The following is a 25,240-nucleotide window of genomic DNA, read 5'->3' on the forward strand; positions in this document are numbered from 1 at the left end:
TTTGATTTTAGTTTCTATCTTTTAGGATGTGAATCTTCATTTTTGCTTCACATAGTATTTGATTATTTTTCTAATATAATATTGAAATATATCATCTGATGCTATTTCCTTTATCAGAGCAGACACCCATTGATGAAATTGCATCCAACCGAATCGGCACCCATTGTTACTCTTATTTTAATTAGCTTTCTCTATCTGCATTTAGTTTGTAGATATGGGCAGCTGCTTCCAAGCACGAATCTTGGAGCATCTGATCCTCTTCCATTTTGCGGCTCTGACGTGATGGACGGTGGTGGTACATAGGCGAAGGCAAAATTCGTGGTAATCTGTTCACACGTCATCGGATAAGGGTCATCTTAGAGCAGCATGACGCCGGGGTAATCTGTTCACACTCTGCCATGTTGTAGAATGAAATGTCTCAGGGGTGATGTGGCCTCTCAAAAGCTCACCAAATCTGTGAAAAGTGACATAACACCCTGGCAGTTTTCAGGGTTGAATCAGCCCGGATCGGTGCCCAGAACTAGTCTTACCGGGCATCCTTTTGGAACCCTTTCGAACATCCCAACCCATCTTCCGACCTGTAACCAGACGCGGCGATGCCTGGTTTTCCTGCCCTCGTCGGCCGTTCCATCTTCCGCTCCTATTCCCATGCCCTTCGCTCCACCCACCTAACCGCCAGCGTGGCGGCGGCGCCACCGCTCCTCCACCGCTTCGGATCCCGACGGGCCCTAATCATCCAAACTCTTTCCGGGCCAGTGAGGATAGAGCGGCTCTCCGACTCCGATTCCGGTGATCTTGAATTTTGTGCTTGAATCTTGTTCGCTCGCTACTACCTTTTACGATCTTTCACTAATCTTTATCGGCGGTGCTGGCCAGGGATTATCGAGCTGAAGTTGGACAGGCCGGAGGCGAAGAACGCGATCGGGAAGGAGATGCTGCGAGGACTGCAGAACGCTATCGAAACGATCGGCAATGACTCGTCGGCCAATGTGGTCGTGGTGTCAAGTTCGGTTCCAAAAGTTTTCTGCGCCGGAGCCGATCTTAAGGTAAGTTTTTCCCTCCCTCATGTTTGACAGTTATTATGATCTTCTTTGGCTCGATTTTTCACCTGAAAGTAAGAATTCGTGTTGGTCTTGAATACTGAGTCATGATGAACTCTTGTTGGAGGTAGTCTGCACTGTTCTGTCGTGAAGGTTGCACTCTTACATTTATTTACTGTGTATGCAATTTCCACATAGTCATGTGTAACTTGGTGACATTAGGCCTTGCGTAGGACCAATTTTCCTAGATGTCTTATTATTGATATCTTGCTGTTAGTATCCGTTTAGCCCTGAAATGTCCCGATGTAGGAGTTTGCCACTTTTGGAGGGCATGGAACAGGCTTAGATGCCAATCATATATTCAATCAAGAGGAGTCAAGATAGTGCTCTTTAATTTTCAATAAATCAAAATTTTAATACTTATATTACATTAATTCCAAGATGAATTATGAGTTATTTGTTTGATTAATCACACGCCATTAGAAAGCTTATTTAGTTAGGAATCTAAAGCATTTTACAGAATTCAATTTTAGATTTTCTATGCAAAGTTAGTCCTCTTGAAAGTCATGGTGGTTGCTCTATCAAGATTGGAAAAAAGTTCTGCTTTTAGAGTTCCTAGATGACTTTTAGTTATTGTATGAGAGGTTAATTAAGTTTTCACTATTTTGATCTGAAAAATGGTGTAGAATTAATTATCCATGCTTGGAGGGTTGTTTCAAACCTATCACCATACCATGTCTTAAAAGCCTTGGAGGTTTTGGGTCCAAGTCATGTTTGTTGAGAAATACTGTCCTCCTACATTCTTCTACAACTTTGTATCTCTTTATCTGATTCTATCTAGTGGATCCAACCTGTTATTTTCTTCATTTTTCATTTATTTCCTCTCCATCTCGACATCAATAAGCTATTTTCTAGTTCTTGAGAAAGTTGGTCATATACATAAATGCAACAGGCTAATAAATTCAATCATAATTCGAAGATGTCAAATTTACTTGAATCTTGATCTATTACTTGATAATCAAGTGTTTGAGTTGACACAACTATTTTCTGAATTTGTGAAATTTTCTTGGGCCACTAGTGTTATAATCATCCACCTCATCTTCATCTAGAATGCAACCATTTGGAGACCGTACAACTAACAGCCTTGTTCCTGTCTCAACATTAAGATTGCTTTCGTAATAGCACTGAAACATCTCTTTGTTTGGTTGTTCCTATTCATACTATCTTCTTTATCTCTCAAAACGATCACAGATCTGCAAACATAGTAACAAAATAGTCGTCTTCTAGGTTTTGGGCTACCGAAGTAACAAATGGTCTATGGAGCCACCAATGAAGGGGCTCGTTTCAACCCTAGAATCAAAGCCATAGTCACACATCCAATCAATAAAGAAAAGCATATAATGTGTATATATCCATGCAAAGATAAATATCAAGAAAGTTGAAATATAGGTAATGAATCTAGAGAAGTTGATACAACTATGTGCTTGGAGATTCCTACAGCAAGTTGGGTTCTAAACATGGAAGGAAACATCGTGTTTAATAAAACAAAAAATGGATATAGCAATTTGGCTATCTACTGTCACGATGTAAAAACCAGATCTAGGTTTTGAGCAAATCAGCAAAAACACAGACACGGCTGAAAAGCATGTGTTTAATTAAAAGAAACTTGGTCAAGGAAACAATAGCTTGAAGATGAATTGTGTATATTGGTGATACCCAAGCTGTCCTTTTTGTGGTATGGATGTTTAGAAATAAGAAAGGGACAGTGATTGCAAAAGGCGCTCGGGCGCTCGCCTAGGCGCTCGGGCGAGGCGAGGCGAGGCCCGAGCGCCTCGCTAATGTCCCAGGCGGCGCGCTTCAAACAGGCGCCGCCTGGGCGCTTCGGGCGAGCGCCTGGGTAAACCAAGGCGACCGAACTAGAATTTTAGGTCTGGTTCGGTCCTGGTTCGGTTGTTAGTTGGTTCAATCGAACCAACTAAACCGATATAACCCCAACCCTAACCCTAACCCAACACTAACCTGCTGCCGCTGCCGCTCTCGATCGCGATCGCGATCTCGTCGCTCGCGGCCGCTGCTCCCGCTGACGCTGCTCGTCGCTGTCGCTGCTCGCGCCTCCCGCGAGCCTTCCCGCTGCTCGCGCCTCCCGCAAGCCCTCTCGCTGCTCGCGCCTCCTGCGAGCCTTCCCGCTGCTCGCGCCTCCCTCGAGCCCTCCCGCGAGCCTTCCCTCTGCTCGCGACTCCCGCTGCTCGCGCCTCCCGCGAGCCCTCCCAGCTGCCGTGAGCCCTCCCTCTGCTCGCGACTCCCGCGAGCCCTCCCGCTACTCGCGCCTCCCGCTCCCTTTCCTTTTCCCCCCGCCGCTTGCCGCTGCCGACGCTGCTTCCTTTCTCCGTCAAGCTCAGACTGCTCAGTATACTCTTAAATCTTAATATTAAGTTTATTTGAATTTTGAAATGATTAATTTTCATTAATAGATTAATAATATATTATTTTTATTTTAATGTTATTAATTTTGTGATTTTGTATCTTAGATTTTTTTAATTTAATAGCATATTTTTATTTAAAATTTTAAATAATTATATTATATATTTTTATATTTTAGCGCTTCGCTTCGCTCGGGCGAGCGCCTAGCGCCTCGGGCGTTTTTGGACCTTGGCGCCTTTTGGCGCCTAGCGCTTTTTAAATCACTGGAAAGGGCTCCATTATTGAGAAAAGTATTTTGCTACTTGTATATAAGAACATAGAAGATATATAATGAATTGTAATAGAATGAATTTATCGATTCACATTATGATACTTTTGAAATGTTCTTTTTTTGTTCAAGATATGTACCTTGTTTTTTATAGGAAAAGGCACCTAAAAGCTTACGTTCACGATATAAGCTTGTTTTTTTCTTTTGTTCTTTAAATTTCATCTGTACTAAATTACACTCCGGCAATCTCTCTTCTACTTACATTGGTAAATTTTAATATCTTTTGACAGGAAAGAAAGCTGATGAGTGCTTCTGAAGTCCAGCAATTTGTGAACTCTTTACGATCAACATTCTCATCCTTGGAGGTTCATGTTTACCCAACTATTTTGCAGTCTTCTTACACTTTTGACATTGTTAGAGAATTGGTATTTTAATGTTTAGCTAGTCAATCCTATTTATAAATGCTTGCTGGTTGCTACTTTATAGACATGGTCAACAATTGTAGCAATCAAAGTGCTTTCACTTATGCTGACTAACAAATTTGAAAATACATAAAACTAGTGTTGATGTATTTAATATCAATGCCAACGAAGAGCAACTTAATAGACATATAATGCTGAGTAAGTGCAATATAATGTATTCTTTCTTTTCCTTTAACTATTTGCTACCTTTTCTATTAATTATTGTTTAGATTTGTGTTTAGTGTGTCCCTAGTGCAAAAATTATTTGATATAATGCATTAATCAATCTCTACAGGCACTCTCTGTTCCTACGGTTGCTGTTATTGAAGGAGCAGCATTAGGTGGCGGGCTGGAAATGGCTCTTTCATGTGATATCCGTGTGTGTGGTATGCCTAATAGTCAAAATCCATACAAAACATGCCACAGTTTTGTTATATAGTTACTCATTTGGGAACCGACTTTGGAAGTTGTTTCAATATGTATCTTGTAGGAGAAGAATCAACATTTAGCTTGCCAGAGACTGGACTTGCAATTATTCCTGGGTATGTGTTCTAGCTGGTCATTATATAAAGAATGGTATGTTGAACCCTTAAGAAGGGTAATGATAATTCTTGTATTGCATTGCAGGCCAGAATATTAAAATAGAGGCTCTTTGAATATTTGCATAATATAATTTATGAATAAAAAACTCTTTAGTTTATGCCTGCAATAGTAATTGAAGATTGGTATGTGAAACTAAGATCATGAAATTGGATCTTGAAGGAGGGTTTCTCTCTCTAATATATGTCTGAGATGGCTATGATCTCTTCGTTGATACTTATGTAGTCAAAAATATTAAATGCTTCACCGAGAAATATTTGGCCAATTACGGATAATATATGATTTGTTTAGTTCTAAGTATGCTAAATGGGTTATATGAAAAAAGAAAAAAAAACGGCAAACATTAATATGATAAAATTTTCAGTTTTATTTGTTCATGTTTCATATGAAGGGTTCTGCCTACTTATAATGTTTCACTAGGCATGCTGCATGATCATTGTTATGTACATCAGGAATTAGTGCGTGTCCTGATTGTATTTTGGAACTTATTGAATAGTAAATTCTCCTTGGAACAAGATTGTTTTAGAGAACTTGATCGGCAGTCCTAATTTTTTTTTTTTTTTGCCAAATCTTGATGCTAACAGAGCTGGCGGGACCCAACGTCTTCCTAGAATAGTGGGAAGATCAGCAGCAAAGGAGCTAATATTCACCGGTCGAAGGATTAGTGGCAAAGAAGCTGTGTCTATGGGTACGATATATTACTACTTGACCACATTTGCTTTTTTTAATTATTTTGACATCACTTTATCAACATATTAGGTTTATTATCTGTGGCAGGACTTGTCAATTACTGTGTTCCTGCTGGAGAGGCACATCACAAAGCACTTGAGATTGCCCGAGACATTAACCAGAAGGTACAAGAGTAAAATGTTTCAATTCTCTCTTTTTTTTTTCCACGAAATTTTTTTGCTTCAGCAAAATTTACGGTTGTTAAGGTTTTAGCGTGCCACACAACTTATTATGTATTTTACCTATCTGTTACTGACATTATCTCTCAAACAAGGGTCCTTTGGCTATAAGGATGGCTAAGCAAGCTATCAACAAAGGTTTGGAGGTAGATATGCCCTCAGCGCTGGATGCGGAAGAAGAATGTTACGAGCAACTTCTTGACACACAAGACCGCCTTGAGGGACTTGCTGCATTCGCTGAGAAGCGAAAACCAAGGTACCTTGGTAAATAAAACACTACAAATTCATACCCCTAATTAACATTGTAATAAATTCAATTTGAGGCATTTATTACATGCTATTCTTAATTTTTAGCTGCTGATTCTTTTATTACAGTGGGCAATAATAACGCCTACCATCTTCTATTTCTTTAGCTGCGCTGCGCTGCGCAGCTGCTGCTGTTGATGATAGAGACACGTATGAGCCTAGACAAAAAGTACGTGTGGACTATCCACTCTTATCTAGATTGCAACTTGTAGATTTCTGACCTTGGCCAAATTGCTTACTGCTGCCAATCGTCTGTCGCGGTGACGCCTGCAAATCATACAAGTTATTTTAATATTCTTTACTTTTGAAATAGTATGGTGCATGTAACATGGACGGGTGGGTCTTTGATGCCATAATACGCTTCAAAAGGGGATGTTTTTGTTATTTTAATATCCGGGTAGTCTTCCTAAAGGGTCTTAATATCATAATTCTGTGTCATTTCGACAACTGCAATTTTTAAACGAATTTTGTCAAAGCATTGCGCTTCTTCCCCTGGAAATCTCAACACAAATCTTAATATTATAATTCTGTAACGCGTGCCAATGTTTAGTAACGGGTGTCAGACGCTCGGCTGTTCCCAGGATAGTAAGTTCCCTTCTGTTTAAGCAACTTCAAAATTCATTATCATCGAAAATAAAGTTACAACTAAAACGGATGGATACCCCCCTTTGTCTCCTCCATGGGAAGTGGAGTGCAGAAAACTCTAGTTTACAAATGGTACTCATCATCCTGTGAGCTCATGACGGTTGCCAAACTGTCAAACTCAAAAACATTATAAGAAAATTATTTCCCTAAATTTTCCATTCGGACCGCACGAGATGATGAGTCCAATTTATATTATACTCCCTCGATGCTCAAACACCACGCTCCCACTCGGTGACCGGATCCCTTTCTGGCCTGCAGCACCACGAGGGTATAGGTAAGAGCATGCCGTTTACAGGGTCTTAAAATGAAGTGGTGCTATAAATAGCTCAGAGGACTGAAAAAACTTTTGGTGTTAAGAGCCGGGAAAGAATGGGTAAGTATGCAACATAAGTCAGGAAAATAGCCCTGCTATTGATGGATGCCATACTGGAGAGTCTGGGTTTGGGTCCAGCGGCATGAAGGACAAACTCGAGGAAGACATGCAGGTGACCGGCCGTGGACGGCTACTCCGAGGGCTCCCAACCAGATGTCCTGCTTGGACTTGCTCCGCATTCCGACTATGGATGCATCACCATCTTGCACCAGAGCTGCAAAGGCCTACACATCTTTGACAAGGAGAATCCTTGAGAGAGATGGCTCGTGTACCAGATACCCTGCATCGGGCAGTTCTCAATTCCCAGACGAGTATATCCATAGCCAGCATCCATTGGCCTTTTCATGAATGCGAAAGGTCACAGCTGCAAAAGAGCTGATCGATGGGCAGCACCACAAAAGATACACGGAGGGCAGCTTTCACGACTTCCTCGACTTCATATCCCCAACGCCAACGAGCAAGACCGCTGGAAGGAATTTATAAACAGCCTTAAGATAACGGCACCTTGAGACCGTTACTAGTTAGGCAACAACAGTACTCGTGGACTGCAGTCTATATTTCCTTGGAGCAATGCTTATATTATTCTAAGACTAGACCGTAAAAGCTAAATAAAGTTTTAGACGTTCGCTATCATGACAAGACATCGCATCAAACATGTCATAAACAGATATCAATTGCAGAAGATTGAATGCAACTGCCATTCAAAAGAAAATTTTAAAGCAGATATCAATACTTCGAGTACCTTTAAAAGTGGTGGTATTAAGAACCATTAGACCTTCGTTAATACTTCGAGTACGGCCAGAAAAGTAACACTGCCTTCTCAGCAACCATCAGACCTTACATCCAGGAGCCTGTTAAGAGGTAGGTGTCTATAGAAGTATTTTGACAGACAAGCGTGCTAATTCAGTAAAAGAGAATAAGTTCACGAGTAAAATTATCTTACAAAAAGCAAGTCTATTTATTTAGTTCTTTTTTTGACCTGAAAGAGAAAAAAAAAATAGAATTCAGTATCCCCTTATGCTACCGGATGAATCTGAGGCAAAGACATGGTCCATGGTCAGAAATAATTGTAATAAGATATCTGAAACTGTGATATCAAACTCTAATGTATGATAAAGAAACACTAAAAAAAGACGTACACTAATGCTCCCACCAATAAAAGATTTGGAGAGAATCAACATACACAATCTTATCTTTAAATATTTTTTTCGAACCTTGCCCTCAGATAATCTTACTGTTATACCATGGTAAAAAAAACTCAATATATAAAATAAATTCCCTTATGGAAGAGCATCTAATTTATTGAAAACTCTAACATCAGCACCAACTTGGCTTAAGCCACTCATCATAGTGTCTTAATGTACGATAGCACTTAGAATGAACAAACAAGTTACAAGGATACTTATGAGGTTTCGCTCCATGAAGCCCTCAGTTACTCAAGAATTCCTAAATAAGACTTGGACAAGGCATATTCATGATGAATTCTCTCTAACTAAAAGTCTAGCATAAGCATTTCTTTAGCTAATTAAAGCACATTTCTAACCATTCTGTGTCCTCCAGAATATAGGTATCCACATCGTTTATATAGTTTGCATGAGTGACCAGATGCACTTCAGGAATTCTATTAGAACAATGATGCTTAACTCCAAGCAACCAAAGGATGACTTTATTAAACACACACAAATAAATAATCGTTCTTGGCAACAGAATATATCAAAATCACATAATCATGAATGTTCAGTAATAAGCAAAGTTTATAATACCAAGTTTTAATGCTAGCATTTAATTATATTCAAAGAAATTGAGAAAAATATGTTAGGATCCCTTTTATTTTCTAAGTTTTTCTAGTCTAGTAAAAGTCGAATAGAGACTTATTTGAGATTTATTTATTTTATTAAGAATCCAAGTCCTGATGAATTCAAGGGTGGAACCCTATAAATATGGACGAAGATCTTATTCTTGAGGCATCGAATCAGTGATGGTTCCATTCGGATGGACAAATCAAATGTACAAGCTATTGCGGAATGACGAACTCCAATGAAGGTGCCGGAGTTGAGATTCTTCCTTGGCTTTGTCAACTACTATCGACGCTTCATAGTTGGGTATTCAAAGCGCACAACTCCACTAACAGAGTTGCTAAAGGAGCAACCTTGGAGATGGCCCGACAAATGTGAAGTGGCATTCCAAGATCTAAAGGCTGCTGCTGTGTTAGAAGAACCGATGCTCAAATTATCGGACTATGAGGAGCCCTTCGAAGTCCATATAGATGCTTCAGACTTCGCTATTGGAGAGTACTCATGCAGGAGGGTCACCCGGTGGCCTACAAGAGCCGTAAGCTCGACGAGACCAAGCGATGGTATCTGGTGCACGAGAAGGAGATGACAGTGGACCACCACTGTCTACGAGTTTGGCAACACTACCTTCTCGGATCGCGATTTGTATTGAGGACGAACAACATCGCTTTGAGTTACTTCCAAACTCAAAAGAAACTCTCTCTAAAGCAAGCACGATGGCAGGACTTTCTAGTCGAATTTGATATGGCAATGAAGTACAAGCCCGAAAGAGCAAATGTCGTAGCTGATTTGTTGAGCCGGAAGGTGGAGCGAGTGAATGCCATATAGTTGGAGAGCAAAGTCCAGGCAAGTCGACTGCACTCAAACTTCCTTTCCAAGATCAGGGATGGACTGTACAGTGATCCCCAAGCGGTAACCCTAATGCAACGAATCAAAGAAAACAAGACACAATGATTTTGGGTCCAGGAGGGACTCGTATACACAAAAGGAAAAAGGGTTTATATTCCTTGAGTGGACAATTTGAGGCGCGAACTCTTGAGAGATTATCACGATTCCCTTATAGCAGGACATTCAGACATTCATCGAAGGTGGGGACTGATGTGAAGGAATATGTTCGAACGTGGCTTACTTGCCAACAAGATAAGGTGGAGCAGCGAAAGCCAATGAGACTTTTGGAGCCATTGCCCGTACCAAAAAGGTCGTAGGAGAGTATTTCCTTGGACTTCATATCGAGCTTATCGGTAATATGTCACGGACAAACTTCGAAACAGGATATTTGATGTAATGCTTATGTATATCCGTGTCTTTTGGTATGTTCATGCTTTGTACAGCATGTAGAGGGACAGCCGAAGGCTTAATAGTCTCATTTTAGTTGGGTTGGTGGCCGCTTTAGGCTTGTAAATAAAGGTTGTGTCATCTGGACACGTGTGAGAGATTTTCGGTCTGTAGTGGACCATTTTACCCTTTGTTGTGCAATTGTTCAGAGATTGTAAAGTCTGTTTATAATTTACATTGTCTATGAAGTGTTTTCGGAAATGTTTACTTGTGGATCTCGAATGAGGCGTTTTCTTTAACCCGTTCTCTCTTTTGTGGGTCCTAAGGGACATAGGAAGCTTCGAGGAGGCTGACCTTTGCGGACGAACACGCAAGGGTGCCGCACGACTTAGGCAAAACCAACTAAGTCCGTGACAAATTGTATCAGAGCGGGACAAGCACTCATAGAAACACTTAGCATGCAAATGTGGGGGACCTAGCGGGGCTGCGTTGAGGGCAGTCAGCACATGCGCGACCGTTTGGGGGAAAACGGGCATAGAGATGTAGGGAAAAGGAGTCGCTCGGAGGAGCGAGCATCTGAGATTGGCATTCAGAGGAATGGCCAACCCTTCGCGCAAGAGGCACCACGAGAACAGGCAAGCTTGGAAGAATGCGGAGCGTACAAAGGTTGGGATAGTTGAGTTTGAGCTACGGCTCAACGTTGACAACTATACTTGATGGTGCTCAAGGCAAGCGAGGCGCTTGGTAAAGGATGAGACCATGCAAGGTGGAATGAGTTGTTCAGCGACCGTAAGAGTTGTGCAAAGCTCACAGAGGTGAGGGGAATTGCTAACTCAAAGAATTCGGTACTCATACATGGGCTTGTATGCGGACGATGGAATGTTCGCGGCCATCCCAAGGTGACCGAAACTCGACGCCATGGAGCATTGAAACTTTCTCTTCGGCATATGAAGGATACGTCCGTAGGAGGCTGAAGTGTGCAACGATTTCAGCATGTTGCTAGGCCTTGAGTGATGCAACGGGGGCTATATTGACGTGGAGTCGCAATCTAGCAAGTGCGTTTGCAGGAGGCAGATCAATACACAGTTTGTTCAGCAAATCAGAGTAGTCCAAGGGAATGGTGGTCTCCGAAACGAAGAGAGATATTGCTCCAACGGGACAGTTATCCAGGAGGGATAAGTCCCGGCACTCTAGAGGGAGAATCATGTGGGATGGACCTCACATGTTGAGGAGGAGTGCCTCAACAAACAACAACTCCACGAAGCACAATAGACCGAGTAAGCGGCGAGGAGTCATCGCATGATCTCGCTCGAGAGAATGCATTGGTGGATGCATTGCGAGATCAAGTGGGGAAGCAATATAAAGCAACACAAATGAAGGCACACTTGGAGTCGATATGGAGATCAGACTCAAGGGAGGGCTGACCCGTTGAATGGTGGGCACGAGGGCCACCATCAACTCAATGCAAAAACGAGGAGCGGACCAACTTGGGTGTAACTAGGCAAAATACCCAAGCCGCATGAAGGGAGCCAGCATAGAAGATGGAACATGGAGTGGAGGCATAGTGCTTTCCTTGGACAGAAGTCAAGGACATGAACTCTTGCAGAGGCAAGAGCAGAATCATGTTGTTCCATGGGTCATTCATTTTGACGGAGCGGACTCATCTTGCATGGTGCCAAAGATGAAGGGAGCTTCTGGGCACATGTACCTTATCTCGGAGAAACATTTGATGGAGGAACTAAGGCGACTCAACTTGCAGAGGCAAAGTTAGGTTCAGAAGGCCTTAGCACGGGGCAAGAGGACGCGGAGGCAAGTACTCTTGAAGAATATGCCACAGTGTTGCCATTCAAGTTGCCATGAAGGAAGCGGTGCACAGCGGAAACTGTGTTGGTAGGGGTAGAGGCCCAGGATCCAGACAATGGTGCACTAATTGCAGCGAAGTCGGGGGACTTCGGGAGCTACTAAGCGACGGACTGTCCTAGAGCGGTGCTTCATCTAGGTGTGACCCAAGAGTGGGTGGATGAAGGTCGATTGCCAAAGGAGCGAACAAAATCGAAGGTGGAAGAGACCCTGCAATGTATTGGCAGAGGCCACATATGGAGGGATCACAATTCGAGTTCATCCCACAAGGATTAGAATGCAATAGAGATGTCACCAGGAGGCGACATGGTGCAGTGGATCGTGGTGGAACAGTTCGTGACAATGCGATACACATGAATGAGTCCCGTAAGGGACTAGCTCATACGGAGGTATGATCGGGAGCTACTGGAAGCTCCACTTCGGTGAACAACACGACGACAAGAAGGGCTATGGATTCAAAGAGTGAAGGCCATGGTATCGTAGAGGCGAGTCTTCCGTGCGTGCATCGAATTTTGCATCGGATGAAAGCTTTGGTCATCAGCATATAGAGGCTGTGTTCCACCAAGGGAAAAGTTCGAATGCAAGTACCAGTGAGTCCCATGGAAGGGACTTGATTATACAGAGGTATAATCGAAGCAACTAGAGAGTTAGAATGCTCAAAAGCTCATATTCGCTTAAGAGAGCCCGACAAGTTAGAGGACAAGGTCGAGTAAGCCAACGTTGCTACGAAGGAAGCTAAGGAGAACAGAATCGGTGCAAACTCTACAATGCGATGGCAGAGGCCATGCATGGGAGTTGCAATCTGTCTTTCCATCGACCAAAAGGGAGTTGCTTGGAGAACATAGAGGTGTTGAAGCAGATGGTCGAAAAGGGCGAGGAAACGACGACGAGTCCAAAGGGACTTAGCTACCCAAAATCAAGTATCAGTTAGAATGGAGGTGGACTCGGAGGAGTGCTACAGAGACATATCTACTGATCGTGAAGAAAAGGGATGCAGATGCGAGGCGACGGATAGTAGGGCCATGGGCATGGTACCGTAGAGGCGGGACTTCCGTGAAAGTCATTGATCCCTTGCTCTCATGGAGGGAGAGCGGTTGGTCGTGAAAGGGGCCGAGGAGGTGGAGCATGCAGAGGCAAACTCCAAGTACCGAGACAAGACTGAAGGGCAGAGGCCAAGGAACTTCGTAAGACCGGTGTCAACGAGCTTCTCATCAAGATAGCCGAAAGTGAAGGACTTCGGGTCATGCAAGAGTGCACGACCAAGGAACAAAGTAGGCAGTACGCTGTGCTGTACCTTTGCTACTCAAGGGAGTAGGCGACAGGGTTGATGGAGAAGACGATAAAATCCCATAGGCGACCAAATCTATTAAAGAATTACTCCAAGTTGGGGTGAAAACTTCTTGCATTCCAGAAGTTCGATGGCATTGAGAATGTGAATCACAGTAGCTAACTCAATGCAAGGAGTGCAAACACTTCAAGTGCTTCAAAAGTGTGAGCAAAGAGCAGGCGAATGCTAGTAACCAGCTCGATGCATGAAGTACAACCTCGAGGAGGCGGGCAAAGTCAAGTAACATTTGCCTTCTCAATCCTTAAGAGAATGGGCGAAACCGAGTACCCCAATTCTCTTATCTATCTAGCAAAGGAGCTCTGCACAAGTTCAAAGACTCTTCGAAGATAATGGAAGACAATAGTTGTCAAATCCTCACCAACGGTGATCAGTGCTATTGAGAGTAGATTATCCGCTTCATTTCCCAACGAAATGTCAATCGAAAGCGGAAATGATGCGAACCTACTTGGAAGTGACAACTAAGTGAAAGAAGAGTCAATGAACAAATTTTGTGGAGGAATGACTCAAAACTTCAGAAGTTTGCGAGACGATGCTCGTTAAAAGCTCCAACAAGCATCCACCCGGTTTAAGCAACATGAGCCATTTGAGAGACTGGTGCAGTAAGGATGGTCTTTTCCTTCATTTGGAAGATCCGCAGGAATCAACAAGGATCAACACAACTCAACCAACCCCACACCAGAGTCAGAGTCATTGGTGAGTTGAAGAAGCATGGCGGATCAAAGGTTCGACTACTTAAAAACAACAGCGGAGAGCAGCTGGGAGCCAAGAGGCACATTGTAGCTGGAGCAGAAGATTGAAGACTCAGCAAAGGCGAGGAGTTGCAGTGTCGGCAAAGGCTTCAATGAGGACGTCGAAGGAATAAGTGGGGGAGAATGTCATGGACAAACTTCGAAACAAGATGTTTGATGTAATGCTTATGTATGTCCGTGTCTTTTGGTATGTTCATGCTTTGTACAACATGTAGAGGGACGACCGAAGGCTTAATAGTCTCATTTTAGTTGGGTTGGTGGTCGCTTTAGGCTTGTAAATAAAGGTTGTGTCATGTGGACACGTGTGAGAGATTTTCGGTCTGTAATGAACCATTTTACCCTTTGTTGTGCAACTGTTCAGAGCTTGTAAAGTCTGTTTGTAATATGCATTGTCTATGAAGTGTTTTCGGAAATGTTTGCTTGTGGATCCCGAATGAGGCGTTTTCTCTAACTCGTTCTCTCTTTTGTGGGTCCTAAGGGACATGGGAGGCTTCGGGGAGGCTGACCTTTGTGGACGGACACGCAAGGGTGCCGCACGACTTAGGCAAAACCAGCTAAGTCCGTGACAAATAGGGGGACTCAGATCGATACTCGTGGTGGTCGATCGATTTTCAAAGTATGTAACTTTTATTGCTGCACCCCTACACTGTTCATCAAAGGAGGCGACCGAGTTGATGATGAAGAATGTTATGAAGTATTGGGGAGTCCCGCACAATATCATCAGTGATCGAGATGCTCGGTTCTTGGGACGATTCTGGATCGAGCAATTTAAATTGTTGGAGTCTAAGTTATACTTCTCCACAAGCCTCCACCTCTAAACGGATGGCCAAACTGAAAGGATAAGCTTGCTCCTTGAGTAATATCTTCGGCACTACGTGAGTGCTAACCAACGAGATTGGGTGAAGCTATTGAACATAGCCCAATTCTCCTACAACTTGCAACGAAGCTCTACATCCAACAAGAGTGGACAACAATCATTGACTCCTCACACCTTGGCTATCGGGTATACTAGGAGTAGTCCGTCAGCATGTCACTTTGCAAAAGAATGGCACTGAAATGCAGATATTGTGTGGGCTTACTTGGAGAAGGCGACCAAAAAGATGAAGAAGTGGGCAAACTTGGGCAAACGATCGTAGGAGTTTAAAGTCAACGATTTGGTGTTAGTGAAGCTCGAACCAATACACAAAGGATTGGTGCGCAAGTATAAAGGGCCCTTCCCAATTATCAGTAGAGTGGGCAACGTCTCCTACAAGTTGCAGATACCGACGTGGCTCAAAATTCACAATGTTTTTCATGCCAGCAACTTGAAAGCCTACCACTCAGATCCGCAAGATGCTTCCCGAAGTGTTTCAACTCGATTACCCCCCACCAGAGTCTCCGACGAGAAGCGAGTTGAAACCATTGTAGCGGATCGCAAGATACGCTATCTAATGGAGCTGAGCAGACTGAGTACTTAATGAAGTGACGAAAGCTTCCTCAAACTGAAGCCAGTTGGGAACTCAAAGATGCCCTACAACATGAAAAAACAGTCATAAAAAACTACCAACAAGCGTCGACGAGGGTGTCGACAGTTTAAGTAGGGGAGAATGTCACGAACAGTCATCGCGCACCCGCAACAACTTCGTTCAACGAACCATTCATCGCTTTTGCATGCTTGTACAAATACATGGTAGCATGTTTCCATTTGGTTTTGTGTATTTTTGTTTGAAAAATGTAAGCAACAATAGTTCATAGTGCTACAGTGCGACCACTCGCTGCGCTAGGCCAAACTGGCCCAAAATGGCTTCGTTTTCGCGTGCCATAGCCTATTTTTTGCAGACTGCAGGCTCAGGCAAAACGTCAGCCATCTCAGCACCTTGGAACCCCGGGTGGCACCACGGGGGATGAGGCTTCCGAGTAGTGTCGGGCGTTGAACAATCTTCACAAGTTCGCACGTTAATTTGATGGGAACTTGCTTTCGCGCCTGGCACCCGATGAACAATTATTTGCAAACTTACAATTGTTCGTTCTACTTTCTAAAATCTTTGTTTTCTCCTTCCTCTCTATTCTCTCTTGCACTCAAGGTGCTCGCTGAATTGCTTGTAAAGCTTCCCTCTTCGCGAGACGTCGAGACTTATTCGTCGCTCGTTTTCAAACTAATCAACTTTTTGTTTCGCAGGTCATTCAGGATCTGTACGAGTTTGCAACTAGGCTGACCCTTTGTGGATGCATATGTCGCAAGGGCGCCTCATGACTTAGGCAATCCCAACTAAGTCTGAAGAGTTGGCGCAAGGGTGCTTCACGACTTAGGCAACTCCAACTAAGTCCGTGACTTTGCCGCAAGGGTGCCTCACAACTTAGGCAATTTCAGCTAAGTATATAACAACAGCCTCAGCCCTCAATCGTTCGTGATCCTTCGGTGCCGCCAACGTCCCACCCCACGCAGCTACAGAAACATAGCAAACCCCCATCGCCTCATCACACCTTTTGTCACAACCGCTGATCACCGCTATTTCCCTCATTTGCTATCGGCATCGACAACAACCGCTACAGCCTCAACCCTCAATCACTCAGCATTTCCTCATCATAACGACAGAAGCATGGCAACTCCCCACGCTGATCATCGCTGCCTCCTACTCATGCCACCGTCCCAACTCCCAACCACGATCGTCGACATATCCATAGCAACTCCTCACGCCACCGTCCCTGCTCCCCAACCGCGCTACCATCCTTGCTCCCAACCCTCAGCGACGCGGTACACCACTACAGGTTCGCCATACCGTACCGTACCGATGTTTCAACCCGGGCTCGGTACGATACGGTGTACCGAGCGGTACACCTGATTTCACCGATTTAACCCTCCGAAAATACCTGAAAATTAAAAAAAAGTTAGGATAGGGTTTTCAAGTTATGAATAAATATAGTAATAGTATAAGTTTAGCAAAATCAATGTAAATTAGGTAAGAATAGTATCACATCATTTTCGGGCTTTGAGATAGATTTGTTTGAGGTTCGTATTTCAGCCCGTTATAGAGTTATGATTAAAATATCTACAAAAAAATCAATTGAATTGTTAGACTATTTTGTTACAATATAAACTCTAAAATTCAAATGAATTAAATAATCACATATCTAGATATACCTGATTGTTGATTCTACCACCAAAACGAACGACGGGCCTCCACGGGTGGTGGATCGGGGTCCTCGATCCGATACATATCAATATAATACGTTTGTAAGACCCAATCATGAAATTGATCCCATGACATAGTGTATTGATACACCGTATGCCATTGATGCATTATTGTGATGCTGATCGTAGATTGATCGTCATGAATCATCTGTCGAGGCACTACTGTCTGTGTTGCTGTTATGTCTCTAGACCGAGCGAGAAAGAGAATGTGATTATAAAGGTGTCTCGTCGCTCGACTCGATTATTTCCAACGATGCAACTGATGCTACTGCCTTCCCCTTTGCCTTTGCACGTTGGGCGAACGAGTGTGATCGTTGGGTGTCGGAAGTTTCTCAAGCAGTTTGACTCCTACCATGTTGTAATCAAGGAGGATTTTCCACTTGTTGGGGTTGTGCTTCTTCTTTTATTACCTCGGTGATAAAACGTGAAGGACGCTGAGGATCTCCCGCCTCATCAAGTAGAGGATCCTCTTGGTTCTCTACTACTTCAACCCAATCTAACATTGGTTCTGAATCTTCGTTGTAGAATTGGAGGTCAATGGGATCAATATCTTATTCCTCTGACTCCTTATCCAACTCAGCACATAGTAATTTTAGCCGCATGTTATAATGGACATATACTAGTTTCTCTAACCGTCTGTAGGAGAGTCTGTTGCGGACCTTCGTATAAATCAATGCAAACGTTAACCAATTACGTTCGCAACCACTAGATGTTGTTGTCTGTGAAAGTACACGAACGACAACCTTCCTTAAATGTGGTGCATCGCCTCCAAATTATAACCACCACTCAACTGCAAAAAGATATAAATAAGATTTTATTAACATAACAAATAATTAACATTAAATATAATTGATAATCAATATACATAACATTTCCTCACTAGGATCCATAGTGTAACTACACAATACAGCTACAATGTCGGAGAATGAACCAACTGTTTCTCGAAATAATTGACCCTCCATAAGAGCATCGGTTGCCTCGGTAATGTTTGGCAAGAGCCAATATATAATATTTCGTAGTGTCGTTAAGAAATTATTTTGCGTTCCGAGAGCATATCGATATTGAATTGCCGGGTTTAAATAATACGCTACAAAACATAATTTTGTTAGTATGATTTTTTATTATCTAAATAATAATAAATTAAATTATTCTGAATATGAATTTACTTGCATTATGGATATCATGATCCATATGAACTTCGGTCCGACGATCAATGATTCGTACGTATTGGTCGGCTTTAAAATCATCTTTGAATGCTTTCCTAACATCCTCTCTTACTGAAATCAGCATATATTTAAGATACGACATCTGTGGATGCTTGTCCATATCGACCTTACGGTGGACAATATAAAATAGTTCGACACCTTTTATGATTTCTGCTATAGTCTCCCAAAATCTAGAGGAAAGAATGGCATTTTCTATCTTCTTTCCATCGCTCAATTTCGAATATCTGGATTCAGACCACTCTTGTGAGCTGGCCATTGCCTTCAAGCCATGCCTTTTTTGCTGTAATAACTTTAATGCAATAAAATTGGTAGCAAACCGAGTAATTCTAGGTCGAAGTATTTCACCGTTTACATACTTTTGCATAAATGCATGGACCCAATGATGATTATATATAAACTTTGTAATTGATTGTGCTCGAGCTACACATTTCTTGACCGCATCCAACTCTCCAATATCCTTTAGCATTAGATCTATGCAATGAGCTGCACATGGAGTCCAAAACAAAGTTTTTCTTTTTTCTATTAATTGCAAACCGGCCTTTTTGAAATTCGCTCCGTTATTATTTAGACAACATACTGTGGTCCAATCTCCTCTACCATAGTGTCCATCAAGCTCTCAATGTAATTTGCATCTTGGATCTTTTCAGAAGCATTAACGGACTTATGAAACACCATTCTTCTATTGCAATAAACAAAAAAGTTGATGATACTCATTCTTGTTGGTCCTGTCCAACTGTCACACATCAATGTCACCCCATATTCGTCTCATTGCCTCTTGAAGGATTTGATCCAATCCTTTAGTTCTGCCACCTCCTCATCTAAGTACACATCGTAAATCTCCTTCGGTGTTGGAGGTTGGATCCCCGTGCCAGACTTTTGAATAGAAGAGACCATGCTCTGAAAGTTGAACCATTTTGAGATTGCCTTCCTAATATCCCATTTTTTTCTTTTGTGTATGCATCGTCAATCCGTGTTTGTTTTGCTGTTTGTGGGGGATAGGCTTGCGGATCAATATCAACAATATCTGGTGCAGACCTCCTGCCAAGACCTCTCATAAAACCACGGAGTCCACCATACCTTATGCTACTAGTTCGACCTAACTGAGGAGCAGTTGGTTGCCTCATGCTGGTTGACCTCTGGATTCCACTGCCACTGCCATGCTCCAATTATGAGTCAGGTCGTCGATGCCTCATTGCTTCATCGACTGTATACTGATGCTCCAATGATGCACGAATCCCAACTGTGAGATCCGGGTCGACTTCATCGCCTCAATCCTCATACTGATCATAAACTGGTTCTTGTGTAGCCCTATGATATTCTTCCTCAACTCTTTCCTTCTTTTTTAATGTATCTTCCTTTGCTTGTTTAAGCTTGCTTTGAAATAATTTATAGATCTCCGTTGGAACATTTTTGCATTTTGCAACATCAGGATACCCACCAGCCAAATGCATTTTTACTCGTGTTATTCCTCCACCCTTGCCAATGTATTCACAATAAATACATTGCCAATGATGATGGTTTCCATCTAGCTTTCTAGCATGAACATATGCATCATCATGTGGCTGTTCCTTTGGTGCCATGATCTTACCAAATTTAAATCAAATAAACTATAAAGTATAAACATATTAAATTAACCAAATATCGATCATAAATCACTAATCGTAATATTAAGTAATTTTATTAAAACGTAATTAATCATATTTTATCATCATAAATATGTTACATGCATAAAAGAAGTATTAAAATCATTAGATACACTAATTATACGATTAACATAGTTAATTTTTCACTAATTACTTCTCTTTCAACACTATAAACATGACAAACACCCTAATAGGTATTAAAGATATTGGATTGACATAAAATCGAACAAATTTTGATTAAATCATCATTAAAATGACTAATCGCGGTATTAAATAACTTTAACAAAACATAATTAAACTTATTTTACCATCATATATACGTTGAACACATAAAAGAAATATTAAATATATAATTTTAATCCAATATGATTCAAATTATGATAAAATCATCATTTATCTACACTAATTATACGATTAATATAACTAATTTTTCACTAATTACTTCTTTTTCACCGCTATAAACATGACAAATACCCTAATAGGTATTAAAGGCATTGAATTGATATAAAATCCAATAAATTTCGATTAAATCATCATTAAAATGACTAAAATATGGATGTATCTGTTTCTTTTCATAATATATGAAATAGTATTTCAATCTTTGGCAAACCCTAAGAGGTTGATCCCTTCAAAGTGATCAACGAGGTCGATCCCCTCGAAGTGATCATCCATTTTTTTTTCCTTTTCTTCTATAATAAAACCCTAGGGGTCCTATCAAAATGCTTGTGTGATTGTTTCTTTTGTTGTTTGTGTAGTTGTTATGTACTATTTTCCTTTGCAAATGATGAATTAAAACATCCAAATAAAAGAATAACTATGATATAATATTTCAAAAAATCAATATTCCATAAGCCATGAAACACAAGTAAATTTCACCATCAGACATGCAATGCCTATCCAAACAATGAAACTTCTCTAGACTTCTTAGTTGTTCAGTTTTCCTTGTAAAGTCAAAGGTCATAAATACCAAGCAAGTTACTGCACTATATGAGTATAAAATTTTTTAGTGATTTTACCAAGGAAAATAAGAAAGCAGTTTGATTCCTGCCATTAGAATAGCAAAGGTTCAGTTCTTGCCATTAAAATAGCAAAGGTATAAAAACATGACAGCTGGAATTAGAAGGTAATGCTATTGGATACCTGGAAACTGCTAAGTAAGGAATGGATAAAAACATACATACAGAATCAGTTAACTTTCAGCAATGTAAACAATTTCGAATATCCAAGTAGTAACCAGATCCAAAGGTCCTAGCAATACTTGTATATAATCCGGATAGTAAGCTTTGAGATATACCATGGTGTAACTCACAGCAGATTCGATATTGACTTCAACACCATGTCAAGCCTGTTAGTAAATGGAGTTAAGGTCTAAAAGGCACTCAAATTTCTGCTTTTACTGTCATGCAATGATATGTTACTTCAGTTATAATTAATAAGCATGGCGTACCAAATGAAGATACATCAATTAATGATAATTCTTGTAATTCTATATCAGATTTGGCCTATGGTACACTGATACCAGATGGCACATAAGTTATCACCTGGCCCAAAATGTGACACCCAACTGCTCCTTTCTAGAGGCAAAGCTTAAGTGATTTCTGACTAGAACATGAAAGACAGTATCAAAGCCAACCTAGGATTATAGTCATGGGACCAATGTTCAGCAGATAAAGGTTGGTACAATAAGAAAAGCGTGAGGACTTCAACTTGGAGGTACTAATCGATCAATTCAGATGGAAAATATATACAAAACGTAAAGTGTTTGTGCAAAAAACATGAAGTATCTCTAATAAAGACCAATGTACAGAAAAAAAAAAAAAAAAAAAAAAAAAAACTAGCAACAAATATGGTTTTCATGTTTACAAAATAGTGAACCAGATAACAAAAGCGTTGTTTGTGATTGTCGCTCTATGTAATAACCGCCAGCTAGCATTATTTTAATGCAACAGCAGGAGCTCAAGCATATATATGTAACATGAGAATAGCATTTACAAAGAAGAACTAAACATGTATAATATCTGGTGCAAGTACCAAAAAAGGGACACATTGTGGACTTCAAATGAATATCAACAGGAAATGCCCAAAATTGTGGTAGCAATACCAGCACAAGCAAAAGCTCAAATTACATTTGAACAGTCAGACACCTTTTGTTCTTAACATTGTCTAGAATCCAGAAAATTTTGGAACAAAAGCAGATATAATGGACAAGAAAATACAAATTACTACAATTTAAATCATCTGTTACCACCATGATCAAAATGGTGGCAAGTATACTTATCCATCTTAAGTAAAACAAGGAATGAAAATGGAAAAGATTTAAGTCATTCAGTGACCAGGTAATCCAAAGAAGATAGATAAACAAACTGATAGCAGAAGTGCCTGAGACGAATATTTTCTTGAAAGAGACAACTCAAATTTTAAAGAGCCTACACATATAATGTTCATAAATGGCAACTTTGCATAGACAAGAGCTAGAAAGATCATAAAATTGCACATCAGAAATGGGTGACAAAGGTTGTCACATTGTCAAGAGAAGGTGACGAAGAGCAACTATAACTTTGTCCTATATAACAAAATACAAAGAAGGAACCACTGAGATCAACTTTTCTGCAAATCTGTGTAGCAATGCTGCTTGATTTTAACTATTAAATTGATACCATAGCCATTTTTATATTTATATGGAAGAAAAACAAATATAAAAGACTGTTGATATAGCACTTCCACCTTCGAGAAAAATGTTAACTGGCCTCGGAAAAAAGAGGGCACATCCTTTGCATGTACGATTCACTGATTCCAAGTGAGATGTCCAAACCCATAGAAGAAAATAAGTCAGATTACCATAACTTTATTATTCACCTGCAGATAAAGTTGTAACAAGATCATCCTCGTTGACATTTCCTTGAGATAACAACAAAATCATAGGAAGCTTCAATCAGGAAATATAATAAGATACTACAAATCGTTTATCCAAAGTCTGCTTAGAACCTTATGGAGAACCTTTAACTTCTGTACTATAATTTCAACCTGCACATTCCTAATGACCATAGCAATCGTGTAATCTGCACCACCTGGGAATTCAAAATAAACTATTGCAAATAAACAGGGCAATACGCAGAAGTATTGAAGGATCAAATAAATTTGCCCATCAAACACTAATATAGAATCTTGATTTTCCAAGAGAAAATGCAACCAGTCATACCAAATGCCCGTTCTTCATCTACTCCGCTATCTTTAGCAATGAAAGCGAAGACGTAACCCTAACAAAGAAATCCACACAAATAAGAGCGCACCAAATTCCTTAACTGCCACAAGGATCACAAAGCACCGACCAGATTAAACCTCGAATCCCTCACTTCATCCGCGAAGAGGGTCGGACGTCCCTCTGGAGTGCACGGATGAAGTGTCGGAGGCGGCAAGGGGCGGTGTGCCTCCGAATACTCCGGCATGGGCAGTGCGATCGGAGTCCTAAGGTTTGGATCGGAGAGGCGGGCGAAGGGAGAGGACGAGAGAGTGGGGAAAGCCGGGGGGAAATAAAAGCGGCAAGAAACTTAGGCGAATGTTCTTGAATTAGTTTTCATACACATATATTCGACGGATGAAGCTGCCAATAAAATATATTAACTGAGAATATCACTGAATCAATTAAAAAAATCAATTGATTCAAAAATCAATTAAAAATATATAACAAGAAACAAAAGAAAAAACATTATACATTAAAAAATCAATTAAATAACAAACCTTAATTTTGATGGAATGAGGTATTCATTAATTGGCCAAATAAAAGTTTGATCTTCGAAATATAACGCTTAATTTTCTTCATCGTCTTATTGAGTACGTTTTGCCAATATATAAAACAAGGCATAATTATCATCCACATGCATTAATTTTCACTCAGCATTAAGGGAAGCTAAAGAATAGATTACATGAAGCCAAATGTATCGGATAACTTTGTCACTGCAGGAAGTAACCCGAAATGAAGAAGAGAAAGCCCAGTAAGAGGCCGCCATATATCAGCAACGCCTTCTGCCCCGAGGTAAGGGAGTTGCCTCCTAGCCCGAACTGCTGGTTCTGCGCGAACCCGGCGATCTCCACGCTCTTGCTCTCGAAGAAGGACTTGGCGGCTCCGCAGGTGGGGCAGCGCCAGTCGTCGGGGAGCTTCTCGAACTGGAACCCCGGCGGGATCGGGTACGACGGATCGCCGGCGGCCTCGTCGTAGCGGTACCCGCAAGAGCGGCACTCGTAGATGCCTGTGTTGAGGACCGCGAAGCGCTCCTCGAGGCGGCGAGGGTCGAGCTTCTTCTCGTCTTCTGAGGGTGATGGCTCAGGGGAGCTGCTGGTGTCGTCTGGTTGGGAGGAGAGGGGCTTGTCCTCCTTCGAGACATCGACGGAGGACACGGCAAAGTGTAGGTGTGGCGAAGGTTTAATGGGGTAGGCGGAAACCTTGGAAGTGAGGCAGGGAAGAGGAAGGCTGGTTTTGGTGGGCTTGGAGGAGTGGAGGTGGTGGAAAGGGAAGGCCAGTCTTGCTGTTGCTGAAGCCATTTCTTCTTCTTTGTCTCTCGTCTCTTCTCTGTCTGAATTTGTTTGATCAAAGGATTGAGGAGAGAATTCTCGAAGGGACAGGGGAATCCATTGCAAGCATATGCTCTATGCTTCAGTGGAAGAGAGAGAGAGAGAGAGAGAAAGAGAGAGAGAGGAGAAAGAGCTGGATAAGGTGGTGAGGTCATGAACTCTACGCACCACCAGTCGATTTCCATGGACGCGGGACGGGGGGACCGGATCAGCTGCACACCACAGACTCCAGGTAAACCACACCCTCCGCTAACCAAGCGACACGTAGACACGTTTGGGGAAGCCGAAGTGCCGACTCAATCCCGGTACTGGCTCGTGGTACCCGCTCGGGATCCTGTGCCTCGGTTTCACGCCACCAATCTGGAAACGTATTTTCGATTAGCGATCGTGAATCGTGGACCCCAAGGATGTAGACCAATGGAAATGTTCTCTTCTCTGTTCGGTGACTCTAGAGGAACAGGTCAACATGTCGTCTTTTGGGGGGAATACCATCACTGTAAGAGTTCTTTGGTGTTTTACCCAATCTTTCTTTTGCTAATTAAGGTATCTATAAGAGTACTTCGATGTTGGACTAAATCTTCAG

At 41.7% G+C, this 25,240-nt stretch overlaps 2 protein-coding genes across 4 annotated transcripts; one reads left to right on the forward strand and one right to left on the reverse strand.

Moving 5' to 3' along the window:
* The first annotated feature begins 510 nt into the window (after positions 1 to 510).
* LOC135584147 (probable enoyl-CoA hydratase 2, mitochondrial) lies at positions 511 to 6,394 on the forward strand. 3 transcript variants are annotated; one of them, XM_065183822.1, is made up of 9 exons: positions 511 to 789; positions 877 to 1,046; positions 4,020 to 4,094; positions 4,486 to 4,576; positions 4,681 to 4,732; positions 5,375 to 5,478; positions 5,568 to 5,644; positions 5,794 to 5,954; positions 6,112 to 6,394. In XM_065183822.1, exons 1-9 carry the CDS (start codon positions 597 to 599, stop codon positions 6,140 to 6,142), a joined length of 954 nt encoding a protein of 317 aa, XP_065039894.1. In that variant the 5' UTR covers positions 511 to 596; the 3' UTR covers positions 6,143 to 6,394. The 3 variants fall into 3 exon arrangements, with proteins under 3 accessions (XP_065039894.1, XP_065039896.1, XP_065039895.1); XM_065183824.1 differs by having other exon boundaries at positions 512 to 789; positions 6,074 to 6,394; XM_065183823.1 differs by lacking the exon at positions 6,112 to 6,394 and having other exon boundaries at positions 515 to 789; positions 5,794 to 6,051.
* Positions 6,395 to 23,888: 17,494 nt separating this feature from the next.
* On the reverse strand, positions 23,889 to 24,776 carry LOC135674213 (uncharacterized). Its single transcript, XM_065183825.1, has one exon. The coding sequence runs from the start codon at positions 24,625 to 24,627 to the stop codon at positions 24,040 to 24,042; it is 588 nt and encodes a 195-aa protein (XP_065039897.1). The 5' UTR covers positions 24,628 to 24,776; the 3' UTR covers positions 23,889 to 24,039.
* Positions 24,777 to 25,240: the final 464 nt, after the last annotated feature.

The sequence above is a fragment of the Musa acuminata genome, chromosome BXJ1-5 (assembly GCF_036884655.1).
Source record: "Musa acuminata AAA Group cultivar baxijiao chromosome BXJ1-5, Cavendish_Baxijiao_AAA, whole genome shotgun sequence".
Classification (NCBI taxonomy): domain Eukaryota; kingdom Viridiplantae; phylum Streptophyta; class Magnoliopsida; order Zingiberales; family Musaceae; genus Musa; species Musa acuminata.